The sequence below is a fragment of the Salvelinus namaycush genome, unplaced genomic scaffold (assembly GCF_016432855.1).
Source record: "Salvelinus namaycush isolate Seneca unplaced genomic scaffold, SaNama_1.0 Scaffold359, whole genome shotgun sequence".
Classification (NCBI taxonomy): Eukaryota; Metazoa; Chordata; class Actinopteri; order Salmoniformes; family Salmonidae; genus Salvelinus; species Salvelinus namaycush.
Window position 1 is genome coordinate 80711 of NW_024060552.1, and position 12262 is coordinate 92972.

Here is a 12262-nt window from a genome sequence, read left to right on the forward strand (position 1 = left end):
TACTTCTATGTGTAATCAGGTGTGTGTCCTTGGCCTACTTCTATGTGTAATCAGGTGTGTGTCCTTGGCCTACTTCTATGTGTAATCAGGTGTGTGTCCTTGGCCTACTTCTATGTGTAATCAGGTGTGTGTCCTTGGCCTACTTCTATGTGTAATCAGGTGTGTGTCCTTGGCCTACTTCTATGTGTAATCAGGTGTGTGTCCTTGGCCTACTTCTATGTGTAATCAGGTGTGTGTCCTTGGCCTACTTCTATGTGTAATCAGGCCAGGTAGCCTTGGCCTACTTCTATGTGTAATCAGGCCAGGTAGCCTTGGCCTACTTCTATGTGTAATCAGGCCAGGTAGCCTTGGCCTACTTCTATGTGTAATCAGGTGTGTGTCCTTGGCCTACTTCTATGTGTAATCAGGTGTGTGTCCTTGGCCTACTTCTATGTGTAATCAGGTGTGTGTCCTTGGCCTACTTCTATGTAATCAGGTGTGTGTCCTTGGCCTACTTCTATGTGTAATCAGGTGTGTGTCCTTGGCCTACTTCTATGTGTAATCAGGTGTGTGTCCTTGGCCTACTTCTATGTGTAATCAGGTGTGTGTCCTTGGCCTACTTCTATGTGTAATCAGGTGTGTGTCCTTGGCCTACTTCTATGTGTAATCAGGTGTGTGTCCTTGGCCTACTTCTATGTGTAATCAGGTGTGTGTCCTTGGCCTACTTCTATGTGTAATCAGGTGTGTGTCCTTGGCCTACTTCTATGTAATCAGGTGTGTGTCCTTACTCAAGATTGTCTTTTGTTTGGAGCGCTCCTTTCAAATCAATAAAATTGACAACTCGTAAATGGAATGAAATAAACCTAAAATAAAAAATAAATATTACTTTTTCCTCACAAGTGTAGCGTATGGTTGTGCGCTCTGCAAATAACGTGTCCACTCCAACAACGGTAAGACTATAATAACAATAATATACTGAATGCATTAACAGAACTTACTGAAACCAACAAACATTCCCGAGGCCTCAGCAACGGGACGGGCCATTCCCGAGGCCTCAGCAACGGGACGGGCCATTCCCGAGGCCTCAGCAACGGGACGGGCCATTCCCGAGGCCTCAGCAACGGGACGGGCCATTCCCGAGGCCTCAGCAACGGGACGGGCCATTCCCGAGGCCTCAGCAACGGGACGGGCCATTCCCGAGGCCTCAGCAACGGGACAGGCCATTCCCGAGGTCTCAGCAACGGGACAGGCCATTCCCGAGGTCTCAGCAACGGGACAGGCCATTCCCGAGGCCTCAGCAACGGGACAGGCGTGAATCAGACAGGTGTCTCGTGTGCCACAACATTTGCCACTGCTCGACTAAAAACAAATCTTGGGTCGATCAAAAGCCTACCGACCAAACAATGGACCAGTCCACTAAATAGTCAGCCCTAATCCGTTTGTATTGCTAGTAGTAGGGGTTGGGATTATGGTTCATTATTTAGCTAGTAGTAGGGGTTGGGATTATGGTTCATTATTTAGCTAGTAGTAGGTGTTGGGATTATGGTTCATTATTTAGCTAGTAGTAGGGGTTGGGATTATGGTTCATTGTTTAGCTAGTAGTAGGGGTTGGGATTATGGTTCATTGTTTAGCTAGTAGTAGGGGTTGGGATTATGGTTCATTATTTAGCTAGTAGTAGGGGTTGGGATTGTGGTTCATTATTTAGCTAGTAGTAGGGGTTGGGATTATGGTTCATTATTTAGCTAGTAGTAGGGGTTGGGATTATGGTTCATTGTTTAGCTAGTAGTAGGGGTTGGGATTGTGGTTCATTATTTAGCTAGTAGTAGGGGTTGGGATTATGGTTCATTATTTAGCTAGTAGTAGGGGTTGGGATTATGGTTCATTATTTAGCTAGTAGTAGGGGTTGGGATTATGGTTCATTATTTAGCTAGTAGTAGGGGTTGGGATTATGGTTCATTATTTAGCTAGTAGTAGGGGTTGGGATTATGGTTCATTATTTAGCTAGTAGTATGGGGTTGGGATTATGGTTCATTATTTAGCTAGTAGTATGGGGTTGGGATTATGGTTCATTATTTAGCTAGTAGTATGGGGTTGGGATTATGGTTCATTATTTAGCTAGTAGTAGGGGTTGGGATTATGGTTCATTATTTAGCTAGTAGTAGGAGTTGGGATTATGGTTCATTATTTAGCTAGTAGTAGGGGTTGGGATTATGGTTCATTGTTTAGCTAGTAGTAGGGGTTGGGATTATGGTTCATTATTTAGCTAGTAGTAGGGGTTGGGATTATGGTTCATTATTTAGCTAGTAGTAGGGGTTGGGATTATGGTTCATTATTTAGCTAGTAGTAGGGGTTGGGATTATGGTTCATTATTTAGCTAGTAGTATGGGGTTGGGATTATGGTTCATTATTTAGCTAGTAGTAGGGGTTGGGATTATGGTTAATTATTTAGCTAGTAGTATGGGGTTGGGATTGTGGTTCATTATTTAGCTAGTAGTATGGGGTTGGGATTATGGTTCATTATTTAGCTAGTAGTATGGGGTTGGGATTATGGTTCATTATTTAGCTAGTAGTAGGGGTTGGGATTATGGTTCATTATTTAGCTAGTAGTAGGGGTTGGGATTATGGTTCATTGTTTAGCTAGTAGTAGGGGTTGGGATTATGGTTCATTATTTAGCTAGTAGTAGGGGTTGGGATTATGGTTCATTATTTAGCTAGTAGTAGGGGTTGGGATTATGGTTCATTGTTTAGCTAGTAGTAGGAGTTGGGATTATGGTTCATTATTAAACTAGTAGTAGGGGTTGGGATTATAGTTCATTGTTTAGCTAGTAGTAGGGGTTGGGATTATGGTTCATTGTTTAGCTAGCTACATGGTCTAAACAAAAGACTCCACTATGCCAGATGATGACCCATCAAATTAGCCAGGTGTGTCTGGGGGTGATTACGTCCTTCTATTGTATTTCATGAACATGTGTACATGTCTAGACAATAGTGACCCATCCACTTAGCTGGATATGGCTGGGGGGGGGGGGGGGGGGGGGGTTACACCATTTCCTTCACATGACGCATCAATTTAGACAAGTCTGTCTGGGTAAACATCATCTAATAATTAAAAACTATTTATATCAGGACACTTTCTATGTTTGATATTGCTACTATACAAATAAGCATGTAACCATTTCAGTGTACCGTTTACACCTTCTGTATCCTGCGCATTTGACAAATAAACATATTTTATTTGATATAGTGTGTGTTTACCAGAGACAGTAATTTGAAGAACATGACCTGCAACAAAGTCAGATTAAGATATATGCCAAGTGTATTTTTACCGGGAGTTTTACTTATTGTAGGCTATTACTTTTACCACTTTTAGTATTTAAATCTTTGGTTGTTTTAATACACATTTCACCACGACAAGGTGACTGGGAATATGGTTGAATACAAATAGTACAGTTATTCCCTCCGTAAGGCAATCAAACAGGCAAAACGTCAGTACAGAGACAAGGTGGAGTCGCTCATCAACGGTTCAGACGCGAGACGTATGTGGCAGGGTCTACAGACAACCACGGATGATAAAACCAGCCAAGTAGCAGACACCGACGTCTTGCTCCCAGACAAGCTACACACCTTCTTCGCCCGCTTTGAGGATAACAGTGACACCGACGCGGCCCGCTACCAAGGACTGTGGGCTCCCGTTCTCCGTGGCCGACGTGAGTAAGACGTTTAAGCGTGTTAACCGTCGGAAGACTGCCGGCCCAGACAGCATCCCTAGCCACGTCCTCAGTGCATGCGCAGACCAGCTGGCTGGAGTGTCTACAGACACCTCTCCCTATCCCAGTCTGTTGTCCCCACTTGCTTCAAGATGTCCACCATTATTCCTGTACCCAATAAAGCCCAGGTAACTGAACTAAATGACTATAGACCCGTAGCACTCACTTCTGTCATCATGAAGTGCTTTGAGAGACTAGTCAAGGATCATATCACCTCCACCTTACCTGACAACCTAGACCCACTACAATTTGCCTACCGCCCCAAAAGATCCACAGACAACGCAATCGCCATCACACTGCCCTATCCCATCTGGACAAGAGGAATACCTACATCAGAATGCTGTTCAATGACCATAGCTCAGCATTCAACACCACAATAACCTCCAAGATCATCATTAAGCTCAGGGCCCTGGGTCTGAAACTCGCCCTGTGCAACTGGGTCATGGACTTCCTGACGGGCCGACCTCAGGTGGTGAAGGTAGGAAACAACTCCTCCACTACGCTGATCCTCAACACAGGGGCCCTACAAGGGTGCGTGCTCAGCCCCGTCATATACTCCCTGTTCACCCACGACTGCGTGTTCACAAACGCCTCCAACTCAAAACATCAAGTTGGCAGAACAGTAGTACACAGTACCTCTCCTACAGGGAGAAGGTGAGGGTCATGGCAGAGTGGTGCCAGGAAATTAACTTCTCCCTCAACGTCAACAAAACAAAGGAGACGATTATGGACTTCAGGAAACAGCAGAGGGAGCACGGCCCCCTATCCACATTGACGGGACTGCAGTGGAGAAGGTGAACATCTTCAAGTTCCTCGGCGTACACATCACTGAGAACCAGAAGTGGTCCATCCACACAGAGTGTGTGGTGAGTGTGTGCGCCTCTTCCTCTTCAACCTCAGAAGCTGAAGAAATTTGGCATGGCCACTAAGACCCTCACCAACTTTTACAGATGCACAATTGAGAGCATCCTGTCGGGCTGTATCACCGCCTGGTACGGCAACTGCTCCGCCCACAACCACAGGGCTCTCCAGAAGGTGGTGGGGTCTTCCCAACACATCACTGGGGGCAAACTACCTGCCCTCCAGGACACCTACAGCACCCGATGTCACAGGAAGGCCCACTGCCTGTTCGCCCCGCTACCATCCAGAAGGCGAGGTCAGTACAGGTGCATCAAAGCTGGGACCGAGAGACTGAAAAACAAACAACTTCTATCTCAAGACCATCAGACTATTAACCTCTCTTGGGTAGGGGGCAGTATTTTCACCTCCGGATGAAAAGCATGCCCAAAGTAAACTGCCTGTTACTCAGGCACAGAAGCTAGTATATGCATATAATTGGTAGATGTGGATAGAAAACACTCTAAAGTTTCTGAAACTGTTAAAATAATGTCTGTGAGTATAACAGAACTGATATGACAGGCGAAACCCCAAGGACAAACCATCCAGGGGGAAAAAATTGAGGTCATAGGAGTTTCCAATGGGTATCAATGGGATACCCTTATTATTTAGAACCTGGTTGCAGTCCCTATGGCTTCCACTAGATGTCAACAGTCTTTAGAAATTGTTCAATGTTTTTCTTTTGAGAAATGAAGAAGTAGTGCTATTTATTGTAAGTGTCACTCCGGGTGGACTCCACTGTTTTGATGCGCATGAACTGGAGCGCGCTTCAAGTTTTTATCCGGTATTGGAAACAGTTTATTCCGTCTTAAATTTTATTGATTATTTACGTTTTAGGGTACCTGAGGTTGGATTAGGAACGTTGTTTGAATGTTTGGACCAAGTTTACAGGTAACTTATTAGATACTTTGTAGGCATGTTGGGCGAGTTGAAACCGGTGTATTTCTGAATCAAACGCGCCAAATAAAAATGGAAATTTTTGGGACATGAAGGACATTATCAAACAAAAGGAACATTTGTGATGTTTCTGGGCCATTTTGGAGTGCCAACAGAAGAAGATCTTCAAAGGTAAAGCATGAATTATATCGCTATTTCTGACTTTTATGGCGCACCTGCCTGGTTGAAATATGATTCGTGTGTTTGTGTGATGGGGTGCTGTCCTCAGATAATCGCATGGTTTGCTTTCGCCGTAAAGCCTTTTTGAAACCTGACACAGCGGCTGAATTAACAAGAAGTTAAGCTTTATTTTAATGTATAACACATATTTTCAAGAATGTTAAATATTTGAATTTGGTATTTTCGAATTTCGCGCTCTGCAATTTCACCAGATGTTGGTCAGGTGGGACGCTAACGTCCCACCTGCCCATAAGAAGTTAAATAGCCATCACTAGCCGGCCTCCACCCAGTAATCTTCTCGGAACTTAGTCACGGTCACTAGCCAGCTACCACCCGGTTACTCAACCCTGCACCTTAGAGGCTGCTGCCCTATGTACATAGAATCACCGGCCACTGTAACAACGGAACAACGGCCACTGTAACAACGGAACACCGGCCACTGTAACAACGGAACACCGGCCACTGTAACAATGGAACAACGGCCACTGTAACAATGTTTATATACTGTTTTACTCATTTCATATATATATATACACACACACACATTGTATTCTAGTCAAGGCCATCCTATTTAACTATTACTGTGTATATATACACAAATTCTACCCTACATATTCTACAGATAGACTAAATATTCTATCCACAGTGTCCATAATGTCTATACATCCCATCACACACATATACACTAGCGTTCAGAAGTTTGGGGTCACTTAGAAATGTCCTTGTTTTTTTATAAAGAAAAAAATTGGTTTTGTCCATTAAAATAACATCAAATTGATCAGAAATACAGTGTAGACATTATTAATGTTGTAAATGACTATTGTAGCTGGAAACGGCAGATTTTTAATGGAATATCTACATAGGCGTTACAGAGGCCCATTATCAGCAACCATCACTCCTGTGTTCCAATGGCACGTTGTGTTAGCTATTCCAAGTTGATAATTTATAAGGCGAATTGATCATTAGAAAACCCTTTTGCAATTATGTTAGCACAGCTGAAAACTGTTGTTCTGATTAAAGAAGCAATTAAACTGGCCTTCTTTAGACTAGTTGAGTATCTGGAGCATCAGCATTTGCGGGTTCGATTACAGGCTCAAAATGGCCAGAAACAAATAACTTTCTTCTGAAACTCATCAGTCTATTCTTGTTCTGAGAAATGAAGGCTAATCCATGCGAGAAATTGCCAAGAAACTGAAGATCTCGTACAACACTGTGTACTACTCCCTTCACAGAACAGCGCAAACTGGCTCTAATCAGTTAGCTCATTCTAATATTTCTACATTTCTTAATTCCATTCTTTTAGACGTGTGTGTATTGTTCGATATTACCGCACTGTTGGAGCTAGGAACACAAGCATTTCACTACACCCACGATAACATCTGCCAAATATGTGTATGCGACCAATAAAATTGGATTTGATGTGACACTACTTTACTCGCTCCATTTAGCACATGGCCTCACACGTGAATCCTTAAAGAGATGGGTGGGGCTAAAGCTTAAGAGGGTGTGAACAATGTTGAATGGGTGGAGACAAAAAAAAGAGCTCTCCAGTAGGTGTACCAAAAAATTCAAAGACCATTATCTCAAAAGTGGGGTTACAAGTTTATCAACATTCAAAGTAGAATTACTTTCCCATTGTTCCTCAAATGCAGTGTATGATATACCATATGGTAGCTCTGAGTCTCTACTTTTATCTAATGTAAAAAAGAAAAATAATAATTAAATAAAACATTTCAAATTTTGCTACATAGGACCGAATCGAGGTGGTTAGTCACATATATACACACTATTTACACACACACACACACACACACACACACACACACACACACACACACATTACATACTGTAAGCACACAGACACGTTCACCATCTTCTGCGGCTGCTGCTACTCGGTTCTTTGTTTTACTCTTATCATACTTCGATTACACAAAACATTAAGAACACCTGCTCTTTCCATGACATAGACTGACCAGGTGAATCCAGGTGAAAGCTATGATCCCTTATTGATGTCGCTGTTGATTCCACTTGAAGGCGAGGAAACAGGTTAAAGAAGGATTTCTAATGGAGACATGGATTGTGTATGTGTGCCATTCAGAGGGTGAATGAGCAAGACAAATGATTGAAGTGCCTTTGAACGGGGGTATGGCATTATAACGCTGCAGAGTTTTCCCCCGTGTGTAACAAGAATGTTCCACCAGCCAAAGGACATCCAGACAACTTGACAAAACTGTGGGAAGCATTGGAGTCAACATGGGCCAGCATCCCTGTGGAACGCTTTCGACACCTTGTAGAGTACATGCCTATCTATCCTAATGCCTGGTCACTTTACCCTGCCTTCATGTACATATCTACCTCAAATACCTTATTATTATCTATCCTGATGTCTAGTCACTTTACCCTGCCTTCATGTACACATCTACCTCAAATACCTTATTATTATCTATCCTGATGCCTAGTCACTTTACCCTGCCTTCATGTACACATCTACCTCAAATACCTTATTATTATCTATCCTGATGACTAGTCACTTTACCCTGCCTTCATGTACACATCTACCTCAAATACCTTATTATTATCTATCCTGATGTCTAGTCACTTTAACCTGCCTTCATGTACACATCTACCTCAAATACCTTATTATTATCTATCCTGATGTCTAGTCACTTTACCCTGCCTTCATGTACATATCTACCTCAAATACCTTATTATTATCTATCCTGATGACTAGTCACTTTACCCTGCCTTCATGTACACATCTACCTCAAATACCTTATTATTATCTATTCTAATGCCTAGTCACTTTACCCTGCCTTCATGTACACATCTACCTCAAATACCTTATTATTATCTATCCTGATGACTAGTCACTTTACCCTGCCTTCATGTACATATCTACCTCAAATACCTTATTATTATCTATCCTGATGCCTAGTCACTTTACCCTGCCTTCATGTACATATCTACCTCAAATACCTTATTATTATCTATCCTGATGTCTAGTCACTTTACCCTGCCTTCATGTACATATCTACCTCAAATACCTTATTATTATCTATCCTGATGACTAGTCACTTTACCCTGACTTCATGTACACATCTACCTCAAATACCTTATTATTATCTATCCTGATGTCTAGTCACTTTACCCTGCCTTCATGTACACATCTACCTCAAATACCTTATTATTATCTATCCTGATGTCTAGTCACTTTACCCTGCCTTCATGTACATACCATATCTATTTTTTTTTTTTAATTAAACTCTGCATCGTCAGGAAGGGCTTTTAAACAAGCATTTCACAGATAAGTCTACACTCGTTGCATTCGGCCCATCATGTGACAAATACATTTGTATTTGATCCGGGCACTAAACCTAAATATTCACCGCAGGGGGGGGGGGAAGACATGGGTTTAGGAAAACAAACAATGTTTATTCCCTTGTGCCAACGTCACATACAGTAGGGAAAAAAAGGCTTATTTCTATTAGCCAGCCAAAACCTTTTGCAATTATTTTAGCACAGCTGAAAACTGTTGTCCTGATTAAAGAAGCTATAAAACTGGCCTTCCTAAGACTAGTTGAGTATCTGGAGCATCAGCATTTGTGGGTTCCAATACAGACTCAAAATGGCCAGAAACAAAGAACTCGCAAGCCAGCCAGCCTCTCGTTCTCTCTCCAGCCAGTCTACAGTCTCTCGTTCTCTCTCCAGCCAGTCCTCTCCCGCCAGTTTACAGTCTCTCGTTCTCTCTCCAGCCAGTCTACAGTCTTTCTCTCTCCCTCTCCAGCCAGTCTACTGTCTGTCTTTCTCCCTCTTCAGCCAGTCTACTGTCTGTCTTTCTCCCTCTCCAGCCAGTCTACTGTCTGTCTTTCTCCCTCTCCAGCCAGTCTACTGTCTGTCTTTCTCCCTCTCCAGCCAGTCTACTGTCTGTCTTTCTCCCCCTCCAGCCAGTCTACTGTCTGTCTTTCTCCCCCTCCAGCCAGTCTACTGTCTGTCTTTCTCCCCCTCCAGCCAGTCTACTGTCTGTCTTTCTCCCCCTCCAGCCAGTCTACTGTCTGTCTTTCTCCCCCTCCAGCCAGTCTACTGTCTGTCTTTCTCCCCCTCCAGCCAGTCTACTGTCTGTCTTTCTCCCCCTCCAGCCAGTCTACTGTCTGTCTTTCTCCCCCTCCAGCCAGTCTACTGTCGGTCTTTCTCCCCCTCCAGCCAGTCTACTGTCTGTCTTTCTCCCCCTCCAGCCAGTCTACTGTCTGTCTTTCTCCCCCTCCAGCCAGTCTACTGTCTGTCTTTCTCCCTCTCCAGCCAGTCTACTATCTGTCTTTCTCCCTCTCCAGCCAGTCTACTATCTGTCTTTCTCCCTCTCCAGCCAGTCTACTATCTGTCTTTCTCCCCCTCCAGCCAGTCTACTATCTGTCTTTCTCCCTCTCCAGCCAGTCTACTATCTGTCTTTCTCCCTCTCCAGCCAGTCTACTATCTGTCTTTCTCCCTCTCCAGCCAGTCTACTGTCTGTCTTTCTCTCACAACATAGTATAGGCTGACTAAACATCAGTATCATTATAACATCATAACATAGTATATCACAACATAACATAGTATATCACAACATATACTATTAGGTTGTGATATACTATGTTATGATATACTATGTTATGTTGTGATATACTATTATGTTGTGATATACTATTATTTTGTGATATACTATTATGTTGTGATATACTATTATGTTGTGATATACTATTATGTTGTGATATACTATTATGTTGTGATATACTATTATGTTGTGATATACTATTATGTTGTGATATACTATGTTATTATAATGATACTGATGTTTAGTTTGCCTATATTATGTTGTGATATACTATTATGTTGTGATATACTATGTTATGTTGTGATATACTATGTTATGTTGTGAAATACTATGTTATTATAATGATGATGTTTAGTTTGCCTATATTATGTTGTGATATACTATTATGTTGTGATATACTATTATGTTGTGATATACTATGTTATTATAATGATACTGATGTTTAGTTTGCCTATATTATGTTGTGATATACTATGTTATGTTGTGATATACTATGTTATTATAATGATGATGTTTAGTCAGCCTATTCCTGAGCACACCAATGTTGTTCTACTTTAAAATAAATACCATCTTTCAGTTAACTCATTAGTGAACCTCAGGGGGCTCGTTAACCGTAATCGATGTGATACGGTAGCCTTTCAGTAGTGGTTTCCAACCTTTTTCGGGTTACTGTACCACCAACTGAATTTTGCTCTACCCAAAGTCCCCTGCAGTACTCCCTCATGTGCATTTTACCAGTAGCCCTATGGTCTCATGGGTCTGTGGACAGGCGAGGTACCCTTGGTTTGGAAGCGTTGCCCTACTCCCTCGTGCAATAATTTTGACCATAGCCCTCATAGTACCTAGTCAAAAGTAGTTGACAATATGGTGCCATTTGCGATATCTAAAATGTGTGTAATTTATTTTCGGTATCTCACCTCACAGTTGTAAAGAACCGTTAGCTGGTCGATTATCCATTCCTCCAGATTTAGTCTCTTTCTTAGTTCTTTCCGGTCATATTTGACGGTTACTCGCCCTTGCTTCCGAACAGGTATCTCCGGTTCTTCGGTTGAACCGGCGGCTACCGTCTGGAAATATACACGGGGTTGAGGGCTCGTCTCTGGGCTGGTAACCGCAGCCATGGTCGGTCCGCTGAAGAAAATCCTGAAAGTTCTGGTGGTAGTGCGAATTTCAGACGCGTTGTTTTGTATTGTTCGTCGCGGTGTTGGTGGTTGCTAAACAGCCGTGATTCTCATAAGGAGAAGCTAGAAAATTCAAGTATATTACTGCTATTGTTCCCTTCTTGCAAAAAAAGAGCACGGCATTTGGTTCACTTCGTGGTTTCCAAATTGACCTAAAAATACATATATTTTTTTTTTAAAGGCTATATAATTGGTTATTTACAGTATTAGAATACAGCGTATAAAGGTTTAGGATAGCCTACAAACCAGCAGTACTACACTTATTTTAAGTACAAAGAGAATATCTTCCGTGCCGTCTCTCCTCTGTCCTCGTGTTGTTGCAACGTAAAAGCGGCTGACTTTTCCTTCATCTACGGAAAACCTAACCTTACGTAGACAAAAAAAAAAGGCTATTCCTGAATTCTTTACTATTCCCTCCTCTCTTCTGCTTTCCCGTCCTCCGTCTCTCTCTTTCTTCCGTCTCTCTTTCTCCAGTCTCTCTCTTCTCTCCGAACGCAACGCCTCTTCTTCTTCTTTAAGTTTTCTATGGCGAATCGCAACCAACTGACAGGTGCATACACCGCCACCTACTGTACAGGAATGTGACGACGGCCACGACCTATATACCACTATATTCTCCTAATGAATTTCTAATAAAATACAATATTTCCCTACAAACCTCAGTACTTCCACCCCCCCCCCAACCCAAAATACCACCCCGTTCCCATCTACCCTCTCTGATACTGTCATACAACCT

General features: G+C 42.5%; 1 protein-coding gene across 1 annotated transcript in view; it reads right to left on the bottom strand.

Moving 5' to 3' along the window:
* ppp1r14bb (protein phosphatase 1, regulatory (inhibitor) subunit 14Bb) overlaps window positions 1–12004 on the bottom strand; it is a 60091-nt gene extending 48087 nt beyond the window's left edge. The window contains exon 1 of the mRNA XM_038985630.1: window positions 11263–12004. Within this exon, the coding sequence (XP_038841558.1) occupies window positions 11263–11466 (204 nt within the window). The 5' untranslated portion in view covers window positions 11467–12004. The remainder of the gene's footprint in view (window positions 1–11262) is intronic.
* Between the last annotated feature and the right edge of the window lie 258 nt (window positions 12005–12262).